This window comes from Chroicocephalus ridibundus, chromosome 6, assembly GCF_963924245.1.
Source record: "Chroicocephalus ridibundus chromosome 6, bChrRid1.1, whole genome shotgun sequence".
NCBI classification, from domain to species: Eukaryota; Metazoa; Chordata; class Aves; order Charadriiformes; family Laridae; genus Chroicocephalus; species Chroicocephalus ridibundus.
In genome coordinates this window covers 5,509,390-5,521,670 of record NC_086289.1, presented here as the reverse complement: position 1 = coordinate 5,521,670, position 12,281 = coordinate 5,509,390, and the positions used below count along the sequence as shown (strand labels likewise).

Genomic DNA, 12,281 nt, shown 5'->3' with positions numbered 1-12,281 from the left:
TTTGTCTCCTTTTACTTGCACTGGGAAGGGAAACTGTTGCTTTATTTGTGCTGGTGGCAGTTGGGTTGTCAAGGTCTTTGGGTGTATGAGCTTGTCTTGACTGCCAAGAGTAGAGAAAGCCTTGTAGGGTGTGTTTACCCTTCAATCATTGTGAATTCAGTGGAGTGTAAACATACACAATATATTTAAGCTAGCATTAAATCGGTTAGCTAAAGTAGCAATAATATGCTATCAAAGGCAGAAGGGAGCTTGCGTGGTTTGCTCGAACCACCTTAAAAGCTGGGTGACTTTGCTTTTTAGCCCGTACTGGTCGTCTGTCAGTCCCCAAGCTGGTTAGTCGCTAATGCTGGCTGAGGGAATCTGTGGGAAACAAACTTTTTCCTACAATCGGGGTAAGATGATCTAGAGAAGCTTACAGTGGGAAGTTAATGATGTGGATTTCTTCCAGTTCTTGTAAGTTTTTACTCAAAGTGTTGTGTTTCTTTGTTTTTAACAAATGTAATTGGGTTACTGATGGGTTTTTGTGAATTCTGTTTTTTCTTGCTAATGGATTGTTGACCGTAGTAGCAGGGCAGTTAGAAAAGAGGGAGCAGGAATTGAGGTGCAGCTATGAGCTATTTTCTGAATGCGGAGGAGTGAAAAAAGACTCAACACCAAAAGTGCCAGGAAGATTTATATATGGTCTCTGGACTACAGTCTGAAATAGGAGACTCTGTTGCCCTTGGGGTGATAGTTTGCTGTTTGTAGGGGAAAAGGCACACAAGCTGTCTATGATTAAATGTCACCTTAGGAAACATTTAGGAAGAGCAGTTTTAATTTACTGCTTCTTGTAAACCTCATGAATTCACACTGTTCAGATTCTCATCTGGATCTGGAATTTCGAGTTAATTGTATTATACCATGTGTTTTGATCTGCTTCATAACTTCTGTCTTTAAAAAGTTTTTACCATTAATGTCCAAATGTTATTCTCGGGGTTCCTTGCCTCATCCCGGTTGCGCAGGCTGCGAGTGCTGGTGCTGAGCTGTCGCTGGCCCGGACAGGGTGGCTGAGCCCAGTAGGGGTGAGGGCACACAGACTGCGCAGCAGCCGCAGGATCTGGCTCTTGTTTCCGTATCCTGACCTTGGTGAAAGTGCAAGGATTTTTTGCAAGGGTTCAGTGCTAAAAAGTTGCAAACCAGGAGTATTTGGTGTGGAAGTAGGTAGTTTTTCAGCTCCTGAAACGGAGGGAAGTGAGAGAGAAATGCACCGTGGTCAGCTGGAGTCAATCTGGCGGCAGGTAGTTTGCCTATGTTTGTTGGTTTTAATCTTTTTTTTTTATTTATTTTTTTTAAAAGCTGCACAGGTTAACTCTTGTCAGTATTGTTTGTTTTCCTTTCTCCTTTATTTTGCATCCTTGTTCAGCTTTAGACATAAAAGCCTACCTGTTCTCCTTGCACCTGCCTTTCCTGCCCAGGCTGTTGGTGCTTGCCAGCTTCTCTGTGAGCCTTGTAGAAGTGGTCGCTGGTGTCCAGGCAGGAGAAACGCAGTAGTTCCCACCTCTGCCCACCCGCAGATGCAGCTGATCGGCAGAAGAGGGGTTAATATCAGCGCAGCTGGACCCTCGCTTTAGCTCCTGTCTGAAACAGGCATGGAGCAACTCTCTTCCAGCAGCAACGAACACTGCTGACTTCTCTGTGGTTTGGTCAGACCTAAACTGATAACAACATCATGTTGATAGCACATGAAAGTAGTAGTCTTTAAAATGCATGGGATCGTGCTCGCAGTGAGGATCAGTAATAGCGGGACTGGGCTTTTCTTCTCCAAGGGAAGCCTTTCCAGGATGTTTGTTGTTTCATGTCATTGCCTTATCCCTCATCTTCTCTTCCCCTGTGACGTGGGGCGGGTTCTTGCCTATGTAAGTAAGATGATCATATTAAAGCTACTTTTTTGGCATTTTGTGTAGAAATACTGTACGACTGCTTTTCAACATGACTGCAGAAAAATTCTCTGCTGCACACACGTTGTCATGTCTCTGTGTCGATGCTTTCTGGTTATACGCATCCACTACACCTTACTACACTACTGGATGGCATGATGCTATTCTATCTGGTACTACACTACTAGATGGCATGATGCTATTCTAGTTTGTCTGCAGTAAAGTACAATTATAAAGTGTTTTTCCCCCAATATATTTAGTTATTTACTAATAAGTTCCTTTTGCTAAGTTTCCATGTATTTCCCCATCAAGGGTGTCATATAATGCAGATGGTGTGCGCTTTGACAGGGTAAAATAATGGTGCATGTAAGGCAGGGGTCAGTTTGTGCTAAATGTCTTCCAGATGGCAGTGCATAATAAGATATCAGGTTGTCCCTCCATCTGTCCAGTCAAGAAACTGTATCTTTGTTTTCATCTTGAGGGTGACTCTCTGCCTCTCTCTTCCCCTGATGATGACATATTGATCAGGGACAACACGGTATCATCTGCTCAGTAAGTAGATTTTATTTACTGTATCTGCAGAGGAGGTCCCTGAAAAGAATTAGGTAAAAAGTTCACTGGTTGTTCTGCCAGGCATTTTTGTTTAGCAATGAAACTGAAAGGCCAAGTTCACACTGATTTGCCAGTACACGTTGCACTAGGAGAAATTTTGGCTGTAATCTTTCTCTTTATGCTGCAGGTGCAGAGCTCTGCAGCAGGGCTTTAGTTTTACATGAGAGATGTTTGGACTGGAAAGGCAGAGAAGTGCCCCGACTGTATCAGACCACAGCTTAGCTTGGCTCCATCGTTAGAGGTGTTAAACATTTCTGAGCCGTGTCTGCCCGTTCTCTTGCAACTTGCTGCCCATCCTGCGGGCAAAAAACCTGCAGGTGCCCGGGAAAAAATGGCAGCTTGGAAAAGCACTTGCTGCGCGAGTTGTCTTTAAGGTCAGGCTGTAGGTAACAAGCAGGGCAGCGCAATCTGGTCCTGTCCACGTGCTAAGGAAAGCTTCTGCTCTTGCATTTAATCTCCAGCTGAGGTTGCAGAGCTGTAGCATGGCATTTAGTCCGGACTGCCACAGCTCTGTCGTGAATCCTGGGCAATGAAAGCTGTTCTGAACTTGAGTTGGCATTGGAAAATGGTGTGTTGCCCTGCACCAGCCTCTCCCCCAGCCCCTGTCATGCAGAGGGCGCATTAAGCTGCCATAAGGGAATTCGTGATCAGTGCTGTCGGGTGCACTAAAAGCTGTGTTGCTTTATCTGCAGGTGGACCTTTCCCGCTCACGTAGTTCACAGCCTGGGGAGCTGCGATGCTCGGGGTGTGCTCCTCCGTGGTAGCAGGGCATAGGCAGGAATACCCAGGGGCCTCTGTATGCACAGAAGTCAGAAAGTGACTTTTGAGAATTATTTAAAAATAAACAGAGGCAGAGCTTGAGAAATGCTTGAGCTCGACTTTACAGGGTAAAGACTGGCCAGCGTATAGTTTATTGTGCACTGGGAAGACTTGGCCCTTTCACTAGTTGGCCCTTGCTAGTAATTGAAAGATAAGTTTGATAGCAAATTTTGTTTTAGTAAGAGATGTGGAGAGGAAGAGGTTTTAACATAGCCACTTCATGTCTGAGCTGGTACAAGTCCCGTGAACTGGTACATGTAGCAGAGTTGGTGCAGGCTTGGGCTGGGTTGTTTAAAGTGGACATAAAGTCTGTATTTTGGACAGCAGTGCTGTGGCGTGCTGCCCTGCCTCAGTTTGTGCAGGCTGTACCATTTCTGAGCCGCTCTGCTCCTGCCGTGTCCCTTGTGAGCTTGTTATGCCACCAGTGGGCAGCACCCATCTGCAGGTAATGCCCGTCTGGGGATGGGTAATGACCAGTAGCACTACGCTGTTGCAATTCTACTGCAAGCCATGCTGAGCAGTGCCAAAATTTTTACGTGGCAATATTAACCCTTCTCAGAGCGACAGCAGTGGGGAAAAGGAGTGGAGGCAGCCCATGGTACCCTGTCCTACCCTCCACCTCCCACGGCACGCAGGGGGATGCCTACTGGCACCCGCGTTGGTGCAAGATGCCAGAGAAAATGCAAGTACCAACTGCATCTCCGCCGTGCTCCTTTACAAGCTCACTTGCACAAGGAAGGCAGCTGACACTTGGCAGGCATGGTCTTTATGGGAATCCGGTATTTATCCGTTTAAATGAAGCTTGCAAAGATGAAGGGAAATTATTTGTGGATTTTAACACATACAGATACTATAGCTCATGAAAGCAAACCGTGTGCTTTGTGAAGACCAGGGAGCAGAGCTCTTCTAAAAATGCCTGTATTTTGATGGCACGTTTTGCTTTGCAGAGAGCATTAGAAATGGCATTATTCAAGGTATATCTCTGAAAATTGTTTCATTTTATGTGGGAAGACTTAAAGGGGGGAAGCTGCAGGGCTGCAGATGGGCAGCGGGGCCTGTGCGAAGGGTGGGGGTGAGCGGGGAACAGGTGCTACTGTAAGCAATTGACGGGTCAATTTTATGTGTGCATAACATCAGGTCTGTAATTTTATGTGCGTTCGGTATTCTTGCTTGGCTGGGCCCTCTTGTGAATTGTTTCGGTTTTGCAATTCTTTGTTTACTCTCCAAACAGATGTTCAGCATTCACTTATTTTTAGCAGTTTACTTTTTGCTTTAAAATCTTACTTTCTCCAATCTCCGTGTGACCCTATATAGTCACATCGCCTTTGTATATATATGATGCTATTACTATATTAGGACAAAGACATTTTTAGCAAAGGGAAAAGTCCTTTGCATGAAAAAGGAAACAGCTCGCTTTTACATTTTTATTTATTTATTTATTTAAACTTGATGTGACTGAAAATTTAGGAAGTCTATGTCAGCGTCACGCCAGTTCGGACAAACTGGGGAAAGGGAAGAAGGAAGGAGTGCGTAAAGCAGAGATAATTTCTTAGCAGAAGTAACCGAGTAGCCCTCCCATGTGGCACAAAGCGACTTCATGGCTATGAGCTAACCAAGGTAAACCGCCCTCAGAAAGAGCTTTCCTGGTCCTAGTAAGTTAGTGGGTAAACGCTTTGGGGAATAACTGTTCTCGTGCTCCTGTGCATTGGAACTACAGTGAAGGATGTGATTTATGTTTGTCCTCTGTTTGTATACACATTTCTAAAGAAAGTAATAATCTGTCCCTGAACTCCACCAACTCTTATTCAGTAACACAACTTAATCTACCTTCTACAATTACAGTATAATTACTTGGAGGGAGAGGGGAGAGGAAATTTTGAAAGGAATGGCTAAGAGAATTGTTTATATTTGGTTCAGGAAACTTAAAAGAAACTTCTCAGCCAAGGCCTGGTTCCATCAATGTTTCCTTAAAAATTTGTGTCTGGATTTCTGGAAGCAGGAGCTGGCACAAGGGGAGGCTGTTCATGTGTCTGCTACCCCAGGACATCTGTGTCCCTCTGGTATGTCGGAGGTGCCCTGGAAAGGACAACCTGGCGTGACAAGGCCCTACTGCTCCTGCTTTTGAGACATCAAGTCATTGGATATTTAGTTCCTTCCATTAGTCTAATGAGCGTGGCCAAGAGCAGGGGGAGTAGTGTGGTTGGTCACCAGCCTGCTTAAAGGGAGGGGGAATGCAAGTGAGCTTCTTGTGGGGTGATCTTTTTGGATACCCGAGTGACTTACTTTCCTAAAGAGCATTAGAAGGCTCATGAGAGAAGTGTTTTGTTTGTGTTGCCCTTGAGGGTTTTTTCTAATTTGGGTTTTGCTTAAGAAAACAGAAAGTTAATGGAGCTGTATTCTGCTTCGGTCTGCCTTGAGGAGAGAGAATGCAAGACTACTCATCCCTGCATTCCAGGGGTTTGGGCAGGTGGCTGGTTCCTCCTGTGCTCCGATTGGTGTCTGTGTGCGAGAGCTCCTTTTCTGTGAGGACCAGGAGAGGGGACATCTCCCCACAGCACCCTGCCGTGCCTTCCCTTGCTGAGAAGAAACTCGGTCTTTCCAATCTGTATTCATGTGCTCTGGAAACCATTCCGTGGCCGTCGTGCTGCTGAGCTTGGGTCTTGTGGGGCTTTGCTGAGCGGAGGGACTTGCAGGAATTAACAAATACAGCAGTATTACAGTCCTGTAATCTTAACATTCATGTCATGAGTTCAGGGATTACTGTGCTTTTAGCTTTACAGTATAGGGAGAGCTTTTAAAGTAAGAGAATTTTTTAGTCCTGAGTTTTAGGTTTTTTTCTGAAAGACAAGTCACTCAAGTCTCTTAATTGGATGTTTGTATTGTACACTGGGGAGAAGGGGCTGTATGAGAACTGCAAAGTAGCCATCAGTGATTTATTTATTTTACTAATTCCATATACAGTTAATTCTCTGGCAGATAATGTTACGGTGTATAAGAGCTGTTGGAACTTTGCAGTGTTACTGGTTATGTGGTCATCTGAGAAACTAAGTCAAATAGGGTTTCTTGTAGGAGGTGGGAGAGAGATGGTATTGGGGCGGGGATGTGCTCCTTAGAGCTCCTTAGTTTAGATCCAGCCAAAGTTCGTCTTTTAAGGAATCTTCACTAAAGCTTCATGGACACTTATGAAATATGTCAGCTTATTATTTTTAATAATTGTTTTGCAGCACTTCCAAGCTTGATAGCTGCAAAGAAGCTGATAACCTCATTCCTGGGGATGTACCTTTGGCTGCGGCCCCTGGTGATGGTGTAGAACTGCCTGCTCGGGAAACGGAAGGTTTCACACGGGGAAAAAAGAGGTATTGTGCAATATGATTTCACATATTACAATATACTCCCATGTCTCTACATCCTTTGCTTAAGAAAACATAACTGCTGTGAAAGAGGCTGAGTAACTTCCAACAGGCTTTTTGTCTAAGTTACATGAACACTTTGTTGCTAGATTTTGAAACTAGCTGCTAGACTATCAAGACCTGCTTACTCCAGTATATTTACACCAAAAGACCAGAAGAGGGAGCCTGGGCTACGCTGGTTATTACCATGCTGATCTTCCCTACTCTTTTTAAAGTAATACATTTTTAGGTTTTTTTTCTCAAGTATTTTCCTTGCTTGAAGTTCAAGAAAAAATTTGTGAGCTGAGACTGTGCAAGATCAGGTCATGTTCAAGAGGACTGTTCTACTCATTCTCCTTCGGGTGCTGCCAGCATCTTTCCCCACCCCACACTAGTGATTGGCATTGTAGTTGTCAGTACTCAAGGATGAAGTTCGTCTTGGTTTTGTTCTTGCCGAAGAAATGTTGAATTACCTTCAACCACTACTTCAAAGTTGATGTTTCTCTCCTTTGGATTTGCATTGATTGGTGCCATAGCATTTGATAGGTGGCCTAGGTAATTTTTTGCTTGGAAAACCCCCAAGCTGAATCCTTCTGTCTCAAATATAGTCAAGACGAGACACGTGCTTGGATATTCATGTCAGAGCTTCAGATGACGCCTGTCTTGTGAGTGATTAACTAGTATGCCGTTGTGGCTCAGCAATAAAGGCATGCCCTTATTGTGACATCTATTAATGGAAAAGGTCACAGCACAGCCGAGGATATGAAATGGGCACTCCCTGGAGAGCAGTGCTCTCCACCCCACAAATACAGGCCGCAGCTTGTGACAAGTACGATACAAGACAAGAGACACCACGGGAAATATAGCTATTCTGCTGAAGCTCTGTTCAGAAATGTTAAAAGATGCTGCTGTCAGCAGGAGGATACTCTGACTCACAAATGAAAACATACACAATAGGCATGTTCTGCTGTGGAACAGTGAATGAATAACTACCAGCGAATGCTATTCAAAAAAACACCTACGGTATAGCATCTAGGAAACATGACAGTTAACTACTTGTTCTACAAGTTCTGATTATTTTGATCAAAAAATGAGGTCCTCACCTCTAGTCCTCTAGACCTCTAGAGTCCTCACCTCTGCTTGCTGTAACGCAGTTAGACCAAGTCTTCTGTGTAATATTCCTCCATGATACTGTACTGGACCTACACTTTTTAAGGCAGGTTCATCAAAGATGAACTTTGGCTGGATCTAAACTAAGGAGCTCTAAGGAGCACATCCCCACCCCAATACCATCTCTCTCCCACCTCCTACAGATTACATCTTCCTAAGAAACCCTGTTTGACTTAGTTTCTCAGATGACCACAGGCACTTTTTAACCTGTCTATAGTTGGTGAGGAACAGACGTGCTTGAAGATCTGTTTTGCACCTGTATGCGAGTTCTGTAATCTGGAGGGAATTTTCTGAATGAAGGGTAGATACCATGGTAATTCTCTAAAAACGGAGAGAAATGGCCAGGTGAGGTTGTAAGTTGGAAAATATTCACCCTAAGACGCTGGCTCTTTCCAGAGGATCATCTGAAATTGTATGAACTTTATATATACCCTGGACTGAGTCTCACATTCTGTGAGTGCTTTAGTGTAGTCACAGGTGACTATCGTTTACAAATCCAAATTGAAACCACCAAAACACGTGGTGTTTTTTTTTCTTTTCCTTTTCACCAGAATTCAGTGTCAAAGAGAGGAGAAATAATTTTAGAACTCTGCAGACAAGCAGAGCTGCTGTGCTCACGTATTTAGATTGGCTTGTGCCTCTGAAGTTCCTGTTTGGTTTTGATAATGATGTAGAGTGTTTAATAATGTAAACATCCATGGGTGCGTAAGAGTCTCTTGGATGGGGTAAACAATGGTGTCATTAAGTAATATTAGTAGAACTGCTTACTGTAAAATCAAAATCCAGCCTAGGATCTCAGTAACCAAAGCGTACACTGGCCAGCATCCTCGTTATGCCTCCAGACCAGCAGTCTCATCACCCACAGCCTTCTTTCTCTAAAGCTGAACGTGCGTGTTTGTTCTTTTTGTAACATGGGAGTCGGCTTTTCACAGATCTTAATGGAAATTAAGATGCATACAGAGGTGAGAATTAGACGTATTTGTGGGACAAAAGAGAATTCTTGCATCTTCTTGAAAAGCAAATGCGTTACTAGCCAAATAGCTCTTTGCTGTTATAATCAGCCCCTTATGTAAATACTTCTTGGACTATCTTGCATTTTTATGTGATTCATATGTGTATCACATTCATTCTGTGTATCAAGTCGAATCAGCCATGGAAAATAATAGCACGCAAACTGGGTTATGTGTCACTTTGTCACATTTATGGCAACTGCCTGGACGGCAAGGTGCTACACGTCTGCAAATGCTGTGCCACTGCACGATTTTCTGCAAAATGGATCCTTGGGGCGTTTCAGTCTCCTCTGTGATTATGATGGTCACATTATGAACTGCGTCACAGGCACTTCATAATTTGGGAGAAGTGCTGAAATACTGCTAGTGAGTGTGGCTTGCCCTTTATGGAAGCCCTGCAGATAGAGCTGGAAAGGCTCCGAAGAGCCGGTCCATCCCTCTGATGGTCCTATGAGGAAGAGAGGTGGATATAATCCATTCTGTAGAGCAAAAAGCAAGTGCTGTCTTTGTGCATGTTCTAACCTGCTTTGAAAGCTACACCTGTGATGTTAAACGTGGCTGGTGGGATTGGAGAAGTGCGTCCTCCTTGTTGGCAGATACGGGGTCAGTTTTCTTTCAAAAGCTAAAGCAGACTGGAGTCGGATCGTTTTGAGAGACTCTGGATGGATAGGGAACTTCTGCTGATCTCGGAATCTCTGAAATTAAATACACATCTCTGTCTTACCCAATTTTCCTGAAATGAGCCTGGAACCAATTGGAAGTACAGCAACAAATCTTTCTGTCTGAAAGCAAAAAGTCACAACAATCTTTACAGACAGCTCCGCTTTCTGCGTTGTTGATTTCCAAGAGGTGGTTTCGTAATACTTCCCTGGGAGGAAGCAAAGCTGAATTATTGGTGTCACACAGAAAAACAGGATAAACTTTATGACTTCTGGGTTTTATTTGCTTGATCACGTGTTGAAAACAGGTTTTCTCCTTTTGCCCGCCTTAGGAGAGATTTGGTGTAAAACTAAGTAAATAAAAATTAGTGTATTGCCTTCATTTACGACCAATACTAAAACCCCTAAACTGAGTAATGATTTAATGAAAACCAAGAAGGGATTAAATGGGATTCAAAAACAGAAGGCTTTTTTCCTTGAGTGAATTTAACCCTTTTGAAAGGGATGAGTCATTGAACTAAGTTTACAAGCGCATTGAACAAGGAAGAGATGGGAAATACAAGTGAGGGGTACAAATGCAATCTCAGGGCCGCCTTGTTTACAGAGTTTGGGGTTTTGAGGCTTTTTGATTTGGCGGGGCTGGGGGGGGCAGTCAGGAGGCTGGGGTTTTTACGTGTATTATCTGAACTGGATGGGAGTATACCTCTAATTTGGCTGGACTGTTTGGTGCGCAAGTGGAGTGGTGTTTTTTTATAACGGCAACTGAATGAAGGCATTGAAATGAAGTTGCTTGGGTCTTGGAAACTAAAACCCAAGGATTTCCCTTGAGCCTTTGTGGCTGATATCCCAAAAAGCGTTCCCCGTCTTCTGAAGCACAACATAAAACATGGTTCCCTTCCACATAATCAGCCCGTCTGTAACGAATGGACAGGAACGAGCCACGGTCCTGCTCTTCACTTGCTTCCTCCATTCCAGGTTTTTAAAATAGATTGTGTCTCCTGAGCGATGTGTTCAGAACTGCTCAGCCCCGGGCAGGAGAATGCTTTGCGTTGCTCAGTGTAGATCTCTTCAGCCTATTACTGAGTAATAGCATCAAATCCGGGGATGTCTGAGGTGTTTCAAGCCCAAAATGTTGGGGACTAAGTGCATTTTCTTGTAGCTGATTGTGGGAGCGGTATGGTGGGGTCCCCAGCGGAGGGACTGGATCCTGCAGGCTTCTCTGGGTGATCCCATGACTGGGGGGGGGACGGTCCTGTGTGTGATGGGCAGGGTGCCTGGGGACCCCCACGTTGTGTGCTGGCAGAGGACAGCTTCCATAAAACAGCAGCGGTTCAACAAATAGGTTCCAGTAACTGCATTTTTAAAAGGCAAAGCATTAATGGATGCTTGACAGAAGTGGGAAATTTCACCACGTTTTTCTAACCATGTCTTTGTTCAGAATCTGGGCTCTCTGGGGTGCGTTCTGCCTGCACGTTTATGCTTAAAAAGAGCAAATTATTTGTGTGTGTTGTAAACCTTCTCTCTGTATGTGGCAGTGGACAAAAGGGCGATGGTAGCCCTCTGTTTGCTTGTTATTCCTGTGTATTTTACAGGTTCCCTCAGGCAATATATGGTAATTTCCTTGCTGCTAGAACAGGTTCAGCAGCACGAAAATGAATATGTCATTACGCTAATTAATCCATCCACAAGGAATTTTAGAATGGCATTAATCATCTTGCATCAAACCTGCAAAACTGGCAGTACGGATTCAAGGCAGAGATTATCCACCTGGCGCGGGTGGCTGTTCCCTGGCACTGTGGGACACACGGTGGTGGCTCCGAGGGCACCAGAGGAGCCTGGCACTGCCAAGAGGGTGGAGGACTTGCAGGGACTCACCTCTTGTCCTAGAGCAGGTAATACATGAGTTAAAACAGTTGAGTCAGGGGTATTTTGTATTTCTCAATAATAAATGTTAAATATGGCTTGTGCTTTTGGGGCACTCTACCCCTAATGCTAAGTCTTTTAAAAACAAAAGCCAAAAAAAAGCCCTGAAAAATACTGAAAATACTTAAATTTTCTGTTAACTCTTTCAAAATCGAATTGAAGCTGTAAGCTGACTTCTTAAAGAAGTACCCGCTCGTCATTTGACCACCCACCCTTGGCAGTCACAGCAGAGACTTGCACCAGACGGGAACACTGTTCTTGTCCGATTTCCTCATCCTGCGTTTTCATAATCTAATTCTTCACATAGGCCCTGAGGGCAAGAGACCTTTGGATGCTGCCTCCTCATATCTCCTGCAACAAGGTGCCCCTGGAGAGTGTTATTCACACAGATCTTGTCAGCTGAGGGCAGGTGCGTGAGAGCCCTTCAAAATGTTGGTCCCCTCCTGGTGTTACACAGCTCCTTTCCTAACAAGCCTGGCTCCAGCTGCCTTGGGGATCTCACACCTTGGGATGTTTGAAGGCTTGGAAAGAAGCATGGAAGCAAGAAAAGATCCCATGGTCTGCGATGGCTGTTTTGCAACTCCGTTGTGTGGAAATGTCAACAGAGCTTTGGGCATTTAGCTCATGGACGTGGTCTGCAGAGGCGTATTCGGCAGTAAAACAAACTCCCTCCTTTGGTGTGGTTCTGCTTGTGGTCCCAGTCTGAAGACTGGGATGGAAATTTGGAAAACGGGGGTTTAAAGTTTTGTTTGTGATCCAGTGAATTCAGGCCTGGCTCATACA

General features: G+C 44.4%; 1 protein-coding gene across 4 annotated transcripts in view; it reads left to right on the top strand.

Moving 5' to 3' along the window:
• Positions 1–12,281, top strand: part of TACC2 (transforming acidic coiled-coil containing protein 2) — a 151,280-nt gene that overhangs the window by 65,842 nt on the left and 73,157 nt on the right. For all 4 annotated transcript variants that reach the window (XM_063339137.1, XM_063339138.1, XM_063339139.1 and 1 more), the window contains one exon: positions 6,572–6,703. In XM_063339137.1, the coding sequence (XP_063195207.1) occupies positions 6,572–6,703 (132 nt within the window). The remainder of the gene's footprint in view (positions 1–6,571; positions 6,704–12,281) is intronic.